Source organism: Marmota marmota, unplaced genomic scaffold (genome assembly GCF_001458135.2).
Source record: "Marmota marmota marmota unplaced genomic scaffold, marMar, whole genome shotgun sequence".
Classification (NCBI taxonomy): Eukaryota; Metazoa; Chordata; class Mammalia; order Rodentia; family Sciuridae; genus Marmota; species Marmota marmota.
In genome coordinates this window covers 38,173,233-38,188,590 of record NW_026000108.1, presented here as the reverse complement: position 1 = coordinate 38,188,590, position 15,358 = coordinate 38,173,233, and the positions used below count along the sequence as shown (strand labels likewise).

General features: G+C 43.0%; 2 protein-coding genes across 2 annotated transcripts; both read right to left on the bottom strand.

The window, feature by feature from the left end:
* Window positions 1-2,252: 2,252 nt before the first annotated feature.
* Zar1 (zygote arrest 1) lies at window positions 2,253-6,457 on the bottom strand. The gene is given in 4 exon segments (XM_015481816.2): window positions 2,253-3,091; window positions 3,683-3,757; window positions 3,842-3,934; window positions 4,982-6,457. Coding segments are annotated over 4 exon segments (1,221 nt in total). The 5' UTR covers window positions 5,891-6,457; the 3' UTR covers window positions 2,253-2,947.
* A 555-nt stretch (window positions 6,458-7,012) lies between these two features.
* Window positions 7,013-12,675, bottom strand: Slc10a4 (solute carrier family 10 member 4). The gene is made up of 3 exons (XM_015481815.2): window positions 11,802-12,675; window positions 10,796-11,006; window positions 7,013-7,719 (listed from the first exon to the last, which is right to left on the bottom strand). The coding sequence occupies exons 1-3, from the start codon at window positions 12,401-12,403 to the stop codon at window positions 7,207-7,209; spliced, it is 1,326 nt and encodes a 441-aa protein (XP_015337301.1). The 5' UTR covers window positions 12,404-12,675; the 3' UTR covers window positions 7,013-7,206.
* Window positions 12,676-15,358: the final 2,683 nt, after the last annotated feature.

Genomic DNA, 15,358 nt, shown 5'->3' with positions numbered 1-15,358 from the left:
AATAAATATTAAAATTCTCTCTCTCTCTCCCCCACTCTCTCAAAAAAAAAGAAAATTACTTTGAAAAAACTTTCCAAATGTTATCTGCATAATTCGCAAGTGTAATTTTCCTTTTTAAAAAAGAGGGAAAAAAGTAAACTGCCCAGATCAAAACTTTGGAACAGATAAAGTTTGCTTTTCAAATTTACTTCTGTCACTAATCTAGTAATAATGTAATAAAATCAAATACATTTGCAGAAATCACGATGTAAACAAATTCGTTACAATTATCTTTTTGAATTGGATTTTCCTCAAACCTGTGCTTCCTTCTCATTCTCAGAACCTGGAGTTGCATCTATTGACAGAATATATCAAGTATGTAATTTTTTCTCCCTACTTTATTCCACTTAGAGCCCAGTTTTTGCTACCTACAACCCTTTGTCGATTAAGTTTATCAGTTTTAAACAGTTTATACACAACAGCAAAATGAGATCTGGCAGTTTCTTCATGCTATTTTCAAGATAGAAAGCCAAGGACTATTACACAATTTAGAAAATATTTTCTACTTTCAGTGATGTAAAATAGAGGGTGTGGTTACTACCCACAACCTACCCTGAACTGAGGAAATCATTGCATGATTTCTTGGAAAAGACAGAGCCAGGTAAGATCCCCTCGAGGTCTATGAATGATGATTGCTCCTATACCACACCAGCAGAACCTAAATGAAAGAAAAGAAAGTATTGGAATCAAAATAGCTTCTTTTACTTTTTTATAATTTTCAAAGTAATCCATGGTTACCCCAGAAAAATGTAGGAAAAACAAAAACTGCAATCACTTTTCTCAATACCCAGAGATAAACATCCTGGAGTATTTCCCTCTAACCTGTTGATCTGGATTAAAACCCATTCACATCTGGTAAGTTGGGGATGGTGTGCATAAGCTATTGGTGTGCAATGCCTTGTCATTGCTAAGTGTTGTCATCACAATGGAAGTTTGTCATTTTATTCCGCAAGCAAACGCCAGTTAACCCTAAGTAAAACAGACCAACCTTGCTTTTGACTATAAAATAAGGTTGTTACCCTGTTAGGAAAATTAGTGACAGAATTAAACATAAAGAATGACTTGACTACCCCTCTAATTAGCCAGCAAATTTGTCTTAGGACTTGTTGCAGGTAGATTACTCCTTCATTCAGCAAAGGGTTTTTGAGCACCTATTATATATATACCTCTTGCATGCATAGGAGTCAAAGTGAATTTCCTGTCCCTGTACCTATCCCCAACCAGATCAATAGTAACAGAACAAATAAAAGCATACCACCTAACCCACACCTAGAGGGTTCTTATTCACATCTCAACCCCACCATCACTGTCTGGTTTCTTCAAGTCTCCTTGTTGACATGTATCTTCTGTGCATCTGGCATGATTTAAGTATCAGGTCCCACTATTCCTATTATATCTTAAAAACTTTATACTCGATTACTCCTAATAATTAGACAAGGACAGTCCTCTTGAACAGAGCCTGAAAAGCCCTCCTAGTCTGGTCCTGATAATTGTATTTACTATCACATCCCCTAGAATATTCTGCCACTATGGCCTCTTTTGGGTTTTCTTTGCACATGCTGCCCTAGCATGAAAGGCATCTCCTCTTCTGACCAACTAGGCTTCAGTTCAGCAGAAGCATTGATCCTTTATACAAGCCTTCCCTCACCTACATCAGATCCCTATTACAGGCACTTAACTGAAGCTTTATCATATGTCAGAACCTTCTTTTTGCATTTGTTAAAAATGGACATTTACCCCCATAGGGTAAACTCCATGAGGATGTATGCTCCATCTGGCTTGCTTTCAGTACTCAGCATAGGGCTGGCTGAAGCAGTGATACATGCTTAAATTCCATCAACACCAACCAGGAGGCTCAATGGAAACTTCATCAAGTAGTACTTTAGTAGGAACAGGCCTAGAGCTCAACTCAAGCATCTATATGGATGGATGCAGGTGGGCCTTTCCCCTTGATAAAAGGGTTCTAGGGTGACCTCAAACTAACCTTAGGCTTTTAATTCCTTTGGTTATATACCAGTGTCCAAGATATTAATAGATTTACCTGAGAAGGGTTGTGGAAGTCAAAGTCATAAGGGTTAATGTAAATGGGATGTTTAGCACATTGGAAGGAGACATAATGAAGCACCTAGTTCCAATTGTGAAGTTTCTGTAATCACTAGGCCAACAGCCCCAGCTTCAGTTTCATTAGAGGAACCTCTAGCTCTAAGCTCAGTGCCATGCACAACTAGGAGAGATCTGCCAGTGGGCCTCCATGTTCTTGTACAGATCCTTTAAGAAAGCTATCAGGTGCAGTTAAGTGTTTAGATCCCCATTCTAACTAGGGGAAATTCAAAAACAACTAATGCTTGAGTCAGTCTTTAGGAAGACTGCTTTCTTAAAAAGCTTGTTACCACCTGAAGGCCACCTGCTGAATTCATTACTTAGCTCCCACCCCGCCACACACACACACACACACCATTGTTCTCACTTTGAGCTACCTCCCAGTCTCCTCAACCTCCTCTTGCCCTAAAGAATGCTTATTTTAATGGTTAGAAGGCATTGCTTTTGAAGTTCAATTAACTTTCTTAAAAGCTTCAGTCCCACACACCAAAGCAGATCTCATGTCTACAAAGCCCTCCACAGTAAGTGCCTGGGACCTAACTGCCTGCCCCACTATATGCCATCCACACGTTTTACAAAGTTAAGGTGACAAGCCCAAACTGGTAGCAAGAGACAAGCTTGCCAACTTTATTGAGACAGATTTTTATGCAATTGTTGAACTGTTTTTGCAATACCTTTATTTTGAAGGCTGCATCAAAATACACTGCCTTTCATGAAGTATTTTGAGGAGGGAGAGGTAGAAAGGAGCCTGAGAAAAGCTCACATGCCAACTCCATTAGCACACATTCAGAAGAACTTTTTTCATTCACTAAATGATATATTTGAAGCTGAAAGTGCTGTCGCAGGACAGGCGTTTGCCTTTGCATCTCCCGCACAAGTCTTGACGATGGGGGCGTTTGGGGTCCACGTGGCGAAGTCTTATTGGGCAGGAACATCTAGTTTTCTTACAACTCTGAAAAACCAGAGAGAAGCACATATAGGTAAGTCCTGAAAACTCGCCAAGGGCTTGAGTTTTCTAGTCCATTCAAATACTTCCTGACCATGCTAAGCAAGGTCCCTGATAATTCTCTAATTTTGTCCCAGTCTATACCCCTCAGCAAATGATGGGGTTAGGACACCATAGTGGTGCCATGGTACAGTGAATTTGGTTATCATGAAGTTTCTCCCTGTTTAAACTCTCAGGTAAGACAAACTGAACTCCTCTGCTTACACTAAATACCTTGGCTTGAATATGCTTACTAAGAATTAGCATCTGGGTAGAACAGTAATTTACTACCTCTAGTAGAAAGTTGTTCTGTTTTCCAGTTTGCCTTCTCTTACCGAGTAGAACTTAAGGCAAGCATTCTTCCATACTGCAAGTAAGGTAACAGGTTCAAAAGAGTCTACCATTACTAAGTTTTGCAAGGACAGAAGAAAGCTAAAGCCCAGGCCCTGCAAAACCTAAAATCACTGGGAGCCTAGTTTCATTAGGAAACACATTCAAGAAGGTATATTAACAAGCCTCTAACACTACCTAGTTTGGACACAAAGTGCAAACACTTACTTGGCAGGTGATATCTTCCACTCGGTAAGGGTTGTAAGACTTCTGACAAGTTCTGCAAAACTGTTTGAAGTAAACCTGTGATAAGATGGAGGATAAACTTGAAGGAAAAGCCTCTCAACACTTCCGGGAGAAGGTGCCACTTACAATGATGTCCCTTACCTTGTTGGTGCCCTGTACACACCACACATACGCACTCTCCCATCGGATGTTGCAGTCCTTGCAATGATAATAGCCATATTTCTGTTCTAAGAACTAAACAGAATATCAGAGTTTAACCAACATGACATCTGAATTACCTTATTTCTGAAACTGAGAAAGATCTATTTGGTACTAAAAACTGGCAATTTTATTCCAGATCACAGAGGAAAGTAGAATGGGGTTTGGCTAAGCCTCCACAATATAGTAAGTGAGCTAACAGCTTAGTCAAACGAATAATGAATGGGCCCCAAACAGCTTATACACCAGATTAGTTTGGCTCACAAGGTTGTTTAACAAATAAGGTATCTTTCTTCCAACAGGCAAGGGAAAAGTCAATTGTCTGAAGCTTGTAATTTTATATATATATTATATATAATATATATTATATATAAATTTTATATGTATTATGTAATTTGTATATTATATATAATATATACATTTTTATTGTTGTTTTAGGTGGACACAATATATTTTTACGTAGTGCTGAGGATCGAACCCAGTGCCTCGAGCATGCCAGGCCAGCGCGATACTACTTGAGCCACATCCCCAGCCCCTGCAATTAAGTAGGCTTTTTCCTCTATAAAGTCTGATCTTGGAACACACACAGTTGAGTCAGGCATAATGGCACACACCTGTAGTCCCTACAGACTCAAGGAGGCCGAGGAAGGACTGCAATTTTAAAAATTTGAGCCCAGCCTTAGCAACTTAGGCCCTAAACAAACTTAATGAGACTGTCTCAGGGTATGTAGTTCAGTGTTAAAATGACCCTTGGTTCAATCCTCAATACAAAAAAAAAATTTTTTTGAAAGTTAAAGATTGAAAATAAGAAAGCGTTCACCCCAGATGAAGTTGTTTCCTTCATAGAGCAGTGCTATTCCTCTGTAAGCACACAGTTCACTTTGTATTGTCCTATTCTTAAGCTTTCCTTCTCCCCTCCCAATGAGAAACCAGTTATGACCAAGTTTTAAAGGCCTTTAAACCTAGTAGGCACTTTGGAATGTTTAATGCAGTTTCACCTACAACCCACTTGATTCCCTCCTCCAGGTAGCTCACCCCCTAAAATCTACAGTCCTGAGATGACTGTGGACAAGGCTAAAGAACTCCTTAGGGCCCCTTGCCCTCTCCTGCTTTTACACTTACCCTGGGTTATAAATGCCTTCCAGGCGCCCAGCCCTTTAGGGCTCAGGTTAAGGATCTCTCAGGCATTAACAAGGGACAGCAAGAGGTCTCAGCAAAGCTAGATTTCATAATGGGGTGGAGTTTGGTTTTGTTTTTTTTTTGTGTGTGTGTGTGGGGGGGGGGGAGNTGGGACGCCTTCCTCGCCGACACCTCTCCCTCCTCCCGGCCTTGGGGCTTCGCGGATGATGGCTCTCGCTCTTCCTCGGTTGCCTCGGGGCTCTGCTCGCCCACCGCGGCTTCAGCCCCCTCCAGGAAAGCGGTGAGGCGGCGGGAGACCACCGGCGAGTACACCGCGACGGTGCGCGGAAAGCGCACGGGCCGCAAGGCGCCGCTCTGGGGGCTGCCCTGCTCCGGGACCCGGCGGGTAGGCTGAGGGGAAGATGGGTCGCCGCCCGCCGGGCCCTCGGAGCCGGGGCTGGCCGCAGGGCCGGGGTCCCGGGGCCTGCGCAGCAGCGTGCGCCGCCCCAGCGAGCACTGCACCGAGGCGTCGCAGCGCGGATTCACCTGCACCGCCACGTCGCGGCTGGTGGTTCTGCGCGGGCGCATGCTCTGGCTCACCTGCGACAGGAGGGCCATGAGCTGCGCCCGCTGGTAGCTGTCGAAATACTCGGCGGCCGTCAGCTGCCCGTAGCCGGGAAAGGACGACGAGGCCGCCCCTGCCGCGAAAGAGGTTGAGGCGGCGGCGACGGGAGGGCAGCCTCCGCCGCGGAGCCGCCAGCCATCCCCGCCCGCCGCGCCCCTGCCCTTGGAAGCCGCCGGGTAAGGGTACGAGTAGGGGGCGCACGCCGGGTACATGTAAGCATCCAGCACCTCATCCCCCAAGGCAGCCATAAACGCGGCCCAGCTGCTCCCGCCTGCAGCCGCGCCCTAAATAGGCGGCTCGCCGGGGCGGCCGGGCGGAGGTGGGAGAGGCCCCCAGCCTCTCACTGCGTTGCGCCGCCCTCCGTGCCCTTCCAGCCGCAGCGTCCAGTCCCCACGTTCCCGCGGATGGGGCCCCTCCCCGACTTGCTCCACACGCCGAGGTCTACACCTTTGGATGATCCCGAAAGAGGGCTTTCTTTGCGATCAAAGTGCTGATTTGTAAGTGAACACGCCAAGGCGAGAATTCCAACAAGAGAAAACTATCACTGGGATTAGCTGAACCAGGTGGTCCTCATACCCTGATGATTTCAGGTGACGGTGCCGCCCAGGGAGACGAGGCCAAGCGGTGCCTCTATGATAGCAAAATGCCCAGGTTTGAAAACTTCTTTGGGTCTATTATCTCGGATTATAGTTTAATTTTCATAGAGCTTCCCGGAGACATCTACCCACTGAGCCCTTTGGGTGCACGTACGAGGAAGTACTCTAGGACATCTGTATCTAGTTTAATTGTCTTCTCCCCTGGAGCACGTGCCCTCACCCCCATCCATGGTCACCAGGAGGTACCAGTTTGCTCTTCTCCAGGGTAGATAGGAAACTTGTTAGGTTTTGCAGAACTACTAACAAAACCATCCCTCCAAAGGTAAATTGATCTGGAATATGTTTACATAAATGCAGAAGACCAATTGGAAAGAAAAAGCCTTATTGGCATAAAAATGTTGGTGCTTCATTACCAATAGATATCAGATCAAGTAATCAAATACATGAATGTAGTTTTCTCTGAGTTGATACTGGTTTGACATTAAAATACTATATTTCACTGTTTCATTAACCTGGTTTGCACTTTTCTGAGTACAGGTCAAAATTCAACATTGTCAGGTATTTATAAGTTGAGCAAAACACTTTTTTGTCTTAGTTACATTAAACTTAATTATACTTTACAGATAGCTTGTTTTTTACTCATGTAAAATAGTGCACCAAAATTCTACATTTACAAACCTTGTTTTCTGTGAAGCAGTATAGAAATTGGTAACGGTGAAACCCAAAAAGCACGTTTAACCAAATAAGATGTCACTTTAGCTGACCAGGTGCAAGTTATATTACAGCACTGATTTGTAATTTACTAAAACACTTGGTTAATACACCAATGCAGCTTTACAATGTTTTAAAACTGTTACATGTAGTGTGAACCAATTGTTATCCTTTATATAAACCATATGTACTACACCACAGGCCATAAATATGAAGTAATATTTCAGCAAAACTGAAGCTCCTGTGTATCTTCACATTTAGAGAGAAGTCTGGGTAGGTTCCATCATTATTATATTATCAGCTTTCACTGTGCCATAGGAGGTGTCTGCCATTTCCTCTTCTTTCAGTTTCTTATAAGAAATATCTGTGTCCTCATCTTCATCTAGAGGATCTCGCTTGTGCAATATTTCACTTCCATACATTTTATATATTAAAACAAAAATCCCTGCTTCTGCAGACTGGAAGAGGGCATAAAGCAAGGGAAACATGTACATGCTTCCTATAAAGCGTGGTGGAAAGGCCAGCTTTAGAATGGCAGTACAGAGCTGCACATTCTGACTGCCTGTTTCCAGACACACAGTCCTTTTGCAGTTGGGTGGAAGATGGAAGAGAGTAGCTAAGCCATAGCCTGAGGCATACCCGGCCAAAGGCATAAAAATGGCTATGACGTAAACAGCTGCAGGGATACTTGCCAGCAGTTCGGGTCCTAACATAGTGCCAGTCATTATGAAAAGGACCACCAGAGTCACTAGCAGAGACCACAGGGAAACCTAGTAATAGAAAACGGATACACAATCAGCAATAAGATTTTTGAAGAGGAATTCAGGCCAGAAGTTCTTAGAAAAAGACATGCAACTAGTCCCACCTCCCCCACAAAATAAGATCTGAAGATGGATACCTCACCTCTTCCGGAGGCCTCAGATCCATGTTGGATAGCTCTAATTATTTGGAGGCCTGTCATGTTGAGTGACAATTTGACTTCTGTATCCTCTGGTCATTGCTTTGGACAGGCTTGCAGGAGCAACCTAACACCAGTCTACTCTGTCTGAAAAATAGTGCTTCCGAAGTTTTTAAACCAGTTTTCAGGGAAGGCTAACTCTTCTCCCAGCGGAATGTCCCCGCTCCCCAGCCTCTATCACATAACTTTGTTTTGTTGTCCTTTCTAACTGCTCTGAATGTGCATTTATGTATGTGGCTCTTGAAGACATTCGTTAACATTGAGGCTTATACCCCACCACTGACGAGGGGTATATAGTGGACAAGTGATGTTTACTCCATGTTTCCCATATGAAATTAATTCTCATTCACACATGAGATAAAAGGCTATTAATATTCACAACAAAAATTCACTTTGTGATATCTTAAATCTTTAAAATATATCACAGAGGATTATTAACAATATTGAAACTGCGATCAACTCTTAGATCATGTAAGACAAAATGTAAATATAAGATGCCAGGAATCCTTTGCAATTTTGTAACTCCCTTCTCATTTGTTCATGAGAAACATCCCATCTGTAAGTCTAATGATCTTTATAATTATTATAGATGCCTATAATTATTGTAATAGATATGTTTTAGATATAGTACTACTGACTATATAAAACATGCCATCTGAATGTTCTGACTGTACATTTCACTCATTCAAGTGAAACAGGCTGTGTAAATAGTATGGTAAAAACCTAAAATTCCTCCTTTAGTTACCCTTCAGACTCTAGTTAATTTGTTTTCTCTTATGGAGGCAGAAATAACCATCTAGGGAGAGAAGCTAACTGTTAACCTCTGCTCTCTGGATATCTAGAAGGAAGCCCTTTTGATATTTTGGGATTGCCATATACTTTATGTTCTTTAAATTTTTATTTAAAATCTATCTAGGTTGTTTAAAAATTCTACCTTAAAATTCTACAGAAGGCTGAAATAACTAGTGTACAAGGTGTGCATATTACACATGTACAATTAGCAGAAACCAAACTTCACAAATCAAAACTTGTATTAGTTTTCAAAGTGTGTCACAGTAAGAGCATTGACAGGAGATCTGATTCTTCGTTTTGAAAATATTGGCCCCCAAATTCCCTTAAACTATTTTAAATCATTGGGTAAGCATTGAGATTGAGATCCCATGCTCATTTTAAAATGTTTGCAAACATGTAACAAGTATATAAACCATGTCTTAATAGTATGCTAATTAAATAGGGAAGTCAGCCAATCTTACTGGATTATTTATTATTTAAATATATTTTTCCTGTTTTTAATGTATAAATGGTTCGCTTGTACTTTCTCTTAGAACTCCTAAAGTTTTGTTGTTGTTTTGTTTTTTATTTGCAGGAGTGCTTTTCCCCTGGTCTACATCTCCAGCCCTTTTTTTGTCCCTTATTTTGAGACAGGGCTTCTCTAACTTGCCCAGGCTGGCTTTGACTGTGTGATCCTCCTGCTTCAGCCTCCTGAATAGCCAAGATTTCAGGAATGCACCACTGCACAGGGCAGAATTCCTAAAGTTTATACTAAATGCCACTGTATTGATAACATTAGCGTACTGATTAAGCCTAATAAGTTCTTAATGCATCTCTAGATCACCTATGAATATGTAATATCAAATATGTATAAATATATATACACAAATTCACACATATGTATTATATTCACATATGCATGTTTATTATGGAGAAGGATTTCTTTTACTTAAGGATAGATTTATATACAGAAAAGAACCATCTATTTTTCATATTAATAAAACGTTGGACTGTATAATCAGATTAGAAAACAATGAGTAAAATAAAAAAGGTTACATCTTCTTAAATGTACATAATTGAAACATTGAAATGGCTCTTTTCATTTGAAGGAATTTGTCTCCGTATTTTATAGTAATAATACATTTTATCTTACTAACTTCCAACAATGAACATCCTATTCATGGTTTACTTGTTTTTTTACTACTTTTGAGTATTCAAAAAAAGTTTAATTTACAAATATTTAATTTTTCTCCAATGATCAGAAATGCTGTGAATAAAACCATGTTTTTAAAAAATAAAGCATCATTGGCAATATTGCACAAAATACTAGCAATCCCCCAATCATTTCGCTAGCTTTAGAAACCATATAAAATAATGCAATGGGGACAAAAAACACCCAAATTTAGTAACGGCAACATAGTCTATATTTTCCAGGACCCAAATTCATTTTGTTCTTTAAGGCCAATATTTTTACGTATTGTATTATATTGCCACAATATAATTTTTCAATTTTAGTCTTGTGTCAACTTTTTAAAAATTTTAAGCTGTACATGGAAACAATACCTTTATTTTATTGATTTTTATGTGGTACTGAGGATTGAACCCAGTGCCTCATGTGTGCTAGGCAAGCGCTCTACCACTGAGCCACAACCTCAGCCCACATCAACTTATTTTTAACTTAATATTTTAAAGCAGCCTACAACAGGGTTTCTCAGAATTAAAGTTCCACTTTTGAAAATATAGCAATTTTAAAAAATACTGCACAAATTATATTAAAGTAATTTCATTTAACCTGTTTTGAAGTTTAGTAGTGTATGATTAGTGGAAAATGTTGCTATTTAATTACACTGTCATCTCCCACCCCTGACTCCCCCCGCCATGAGTACTGCTAGATCTCTTATACTATTTTTTATGTCTTAATTTGAGCTATATCATTCCAAGAACTCCAAAAGGTGGAGATAATCTTTGGGCATAAACTTTTCTTTAAAAGTTTATCCATGCAAATCCCACCAAGTCCTTTTCTTCCTTTCCCTTCTTTCCCAAGCTTCCTATCATTTCAGTCACCCATCAAGACCAAGAACTCTCCAGGTGAGTACAGCAGGGAAGAGGGATCTTACCTTCACAATATAGTCAGCCACACGGTTATATTTGTAGCGAATGAAGACTCCCAGCCCAATAGGAATGAGTGTGCTGCAAAGAGTGAGGGTCACCGCCCCTAGGGGTAGTAACTGCACCAGAGGAGTGTTGATCCAAGCCCTGCTATAGATCCACAGGCAGAGGGGCATCAAGACCAGGGCCAGAAGTGTAGAGGAGATGGTCATGATGATGCTGCAGAAAAGGGAATGAACAGAAGTCAAAATTGGCTTAGAGACACACACACACACACACACACACAGAGCAGAGCAGTTTCTTACATGTTGGGTAGAGGGGAAAGAGTAGGACAGCAAGTTCTCTAGGTTGAGGTCTGGATAGAACCCACTGCATGGGAGAATAGTGCCAAAAGAATGTAGCATGTCTAAGCCCAAAGGAATCATGAACAAGAGGTAGAAACCACAACAAAAAGTCAGGACTGTTGCTCTGGGCTTTATAAGCCAGTATGGATGCTTTTGAGGACAAGGAGCATTTTTTTTTCCTTTTAATCCTCCCAAGTACCCTGCACTATTAGCCATGGTAAAGCAGCTGGATGCTACTTGTTGGATTAAACTCAATTAGGTTGCACTGTATATGAGATTACTTTCTTTATTGGGCCAATAGCCCTAATTTGCTTTTACATTTCCGGCGAGTCCTAGCTTCAGACTTCCCCCTTCTCTTTGTCTTCCAGTGGCTAAAGACCTGTGCTGGCAGCCCCACATTTAGGGAGGGCGGTCAGAGTGCTGAAGGGCCTGCGCTGTAGGTGGAAGGTGAAATCCCAGGTCTAGACCCTAAAACGTCCCCATTGCCACATAACAGCTTCGCGTCCACCCCGACTGCTAAACCCCGGGGGTCCACATCTTCTCCCCTTTTTGCCTTCCTTCTCCAAGCCTCTTTCCAGCCGCCTCCACTTCCTCTCTCCATCGTTTTGAACCCTTGGCCGTGAACGCGGCCGCCTGGGATGAGAAAGATGCCTAAGGAGCAGAACCCTACCTGAGGTTCATGTCGCCGTCAACCAGCAGGGACATGAGATTGGAGAGATTTCCGCCGGGACAGCATCCACACAGAAGCACCGCCACGGCAGCCACCTCGTCCAGCTTGAAGACGAGGGCCAGCAGAAAGGCCAGCAACGGCAAGAAGCCGAACTGGCAGAGCGCGGCCAGCAGCGCGCCCACGGGCCGGCGGACGTGCGCCCCGAAGTGGTTCACGTCCACGGTGCAGCCCAGGCCCAGCATGGTGATGCACAGGGCGGCGCCCACGAACACATTCAGCCCGTGGTTCAGCGGCGTGTCCCAGAACGGGGGCTCGTGGGGGACCCAAGGCCGGGGAAACGGGGAAGGGCCCTGGCTCTCCGCGCCGCCCGCGAAGCTGCCGGTCGTGGGCTCCGGGCTTGGGGTAGGGCCGGGGCTGAAGCTAACGCTCGGACTTGGCCCCAGACTGAGCCCGGGGCTGGGGCTGGGGCCGGGGCTTGAGGCGGGAGCGAAGGGGAAGTCCGTGCCGGGGCTCGGGCTGCTGGCATTAGGCGACAGAGTGTAGTTGTCCGGCAGCAGAGAGGACGGGGCGAAGAGCAGGGTTGCGTTGTCGGAGCCGTCCATGGCGCTGTCGGCGGGAGGCCGCAGGTCTGCGGAGGTCTGTCCCCTCCCGTCGCGCGCGCCTCCCTCTGTCGTTCGGTCGCCGACGCCGTCCGTGGGTCTGTCGGTGGTCCGCAGCTGCCCAGCTAGGCTCGGTGCCAAGCCTCAGCCGCGCGCCGCTGACGTCCTGAGCGGCGTCGGTGCGGCTGTCCGGCTCTCCGCTCCCGGGCGTGCCGCCGCCCCCGGCTGCCACTTAAGACAGCGCAGCCCCCGAGGTGGACCCAAGCGAGCGCGGCGCGCGGCTGCCAGCGCCCAGCGCCCCGAGGCCCCGCCCCGCCCCGCCGCCCAGTCCCCTCCTTTTAATCTCCACTAAGTGGTTCTGTGAGAGTGTAGCCAGGGGCGGAACAAAGACCTGACAAAGGACAAGCAGAGAAAAAACCGGGCCTGGCAGGCGATCAAGTTCTCTGATGGGCTCTGCCTCTTTTCGTTTAAAAAAAAAAAAAATTAAAATTGCTTTTTCTGATCTATAAAAACATGAAAGTTGTACATATTAATGTTTGATACATGTACACATCGAGGAAGGTTTAAATCATGTTAAACGTTCATCTCATTTATTAGTTCTTTATGATGAAAACATTCAGAATAATACCTTCTAGCTTTTTAAATACTCAGTACATAATTGCTATCTACAATCACCCTACTGTGCAATAACACAGCCAAAACTGCCTCTTTGACAATGGAATCAGGAGAGCCAGACGCTTAAAGTGGAAATAAAAAGAAAGAGGGAAAGAAAGCTCTTCTATGCACACGCATAAACCGAGCTCGTAAACTATTTAAACAGCCTACAGCCTTAAGCATCAAGAGAGGCGCCTGACTTAGTTTAGAGTGATTCTCTGGCAGCATAACAAGAGATCCAACTTGATTTTACAAACAATTTTTAAAATGATTTTTATGTTCAGTCTTAAAGTAGGAAGTAAGAAGAATGCTAGTGTTTTGTTTTTGTTTTTTTGTTTTTTTGTTTTTTTGTTTGAGCCAGGCACTGTGAAAACACGTTTGCATTATTTTATCTGATTCTCACAGCAAACCATGAGATAGATACCTTTTCTACAAGCTTGATTTGTTAAAAACATTTTTTAATTCTCAATTGACACATAAGTTGTACATATTTATGGGGTACAGTGTGACATTTGAATACATGTGTAAAATGGTAATGATCACATCGGGGCAGGAGGATCACCTCAGGCATTTATCATTTTTTTGTACTGGAAGCCTTCAAAGTCCTCTCTACTAGTATTTTGAGATACTCAATCATGGGTTGTCAACCATAGTTATTCTGCTGTGACAAGCTTAACTTTTCCAATGGAGAAATCTCAGGGTCAGAGACATCTCAGCCTCATCAACCACACCTGTAAGTTACCTGGGCAAATCTGTATTGTGATGTATCCTTTAAAAAAAAAAAAAAAAAGGCAAAAGAGTTCAGCTTAAAAAAAAAAAAGTCCCCATGAAAAATGTGTGTTTAGGGAGTTATTGGCAGGTGGGGAGAAGATATTCCAGTGACTACAGATTTATGAAGTATTAGGAGTAAAGTCCTGGCATTGGGATTAAAGGACTGAGAAGAAATGAAGTGCTGAGATTTCCTGCTTCAGGCAGGTTTATCCCAAAACAAATCAAATTCAGAGTTCTTAGGAATGGAGACTCAAACAGCCCTTGGTCAGTTACCCCATGCATATAGAAGGAAAAGAACGTCTCTGCATGCTATGGAGGTGGTGTCTCTTGAGGAGGCATTGAGCTCTCTGGAGTGACCATAACCATTGCAGCCAGTTGAGTTGTGAAAACCAACAGAAGAATGTCTAGGCTGAACTCACCCCTCAGGCTTAGACCTGAATGGAGCCAAGAGAGAGTGAATTCTTCTTCCTAAAGACTGTTCTCTTCCTTGGTGCAGAAGTCACTGGGTGACTTTCATTTCCCAATGATGGAGAGAGCCCAGGTGCTTGCATTTCCTCTCAAATCTCATGAAATGGCAGAGAATATAAAAAATTAGATTAAATTCACACCATATGGCACTCTTAATCACACATAATTCATTTCTTCCTCATTAGACTATAAATTCCATGAGGGCAGGACTTATACAAGCATGTAGAAAAACAATGTATCCTTACACTTTTACAAAATACTAAATCCCAGGAAATAATGCAGTAACATCTTAGAGTTTTGAAGGAAATGGATCATGACAAAAAAAAAAAAAAAAAAAAAAATCCTAAGTTTTCATTTAGGCTTTTGTAGGTAAAGGAGAGATATTCAGATATACAAGAAACATGCTACCCACATGTTGGGACAGCAGAGAACTCACCTGGAGAAAGACAAGGAGGAGGTACTTCAGGGCTTTGCTATAGTTTGGATCTTGAATGTTCCCCAAAGGCACATATGTTAAAGGCTTGATCCTCAAGGTAGCACCATCTTTTTTTTTTTTCAGTACTGAGAATAAAACCCCAGGGTGCTCTTGAACTTAGTTTCACCCCCAGATCTTTTTTAATATGATTTTGAGACAGGGTCTCATAATTCATCTGCTCAGGCTGGCCCTGAATTTGCAATTGTCCTGTTTCACACACCAGAGTAGCTGGGATTTTAGGTACGAACCATTGAGCCTGGTCAGGGTAGCGCTACCGGGAGGTTGTGGAATATTTAAGAGGTGGGGTTCAGTGGGAAGTCGTAGGTCATTTGGGTTGTGCCCTCACCCAAAAGGGATTGTGGGACCCCCAGTTTCCTCTTCACTCCCTTTTGTTTCCTGGCCACGAGGTACAATTTTTGCTCTTCTAAGTGCTCTTTTCATGATGTGCTGCCACACCACAGTCCCAAAAGCAATGGTGCCAATCAGTCATGGGCTGCAACCTCCAAAACTATGAAACAAAATAAACATTTTCTCTTTGTAAGTTGGTTATCTCAGGTACTTTGCTATAGTGTTAGAAAGCTGACTAACAC

Coding starts and splice junctions, on each gene's coding strand:
- Slc10a4 (XM_015481815.2), bottom strand. CDS start 12,403: ATGGACGGCTCCGACAACGCAACCCTGCTCTTCGCCCCGTCCTCTCTG. Junction 11,007..11,801: donor GACGGCGACATGAACCTCAG/GTAGGGTTCTGC, acceptor CCTTTTCTGCAG/CATCATCATGACCATCTCCT. Junction 7,720..10,795: donor TGGCTGACTATATTGTGAAG/GTAAGATCCCTC, acceptor TTCTATTACTAG/GTTTCCCTGTGGTCTCTGCT.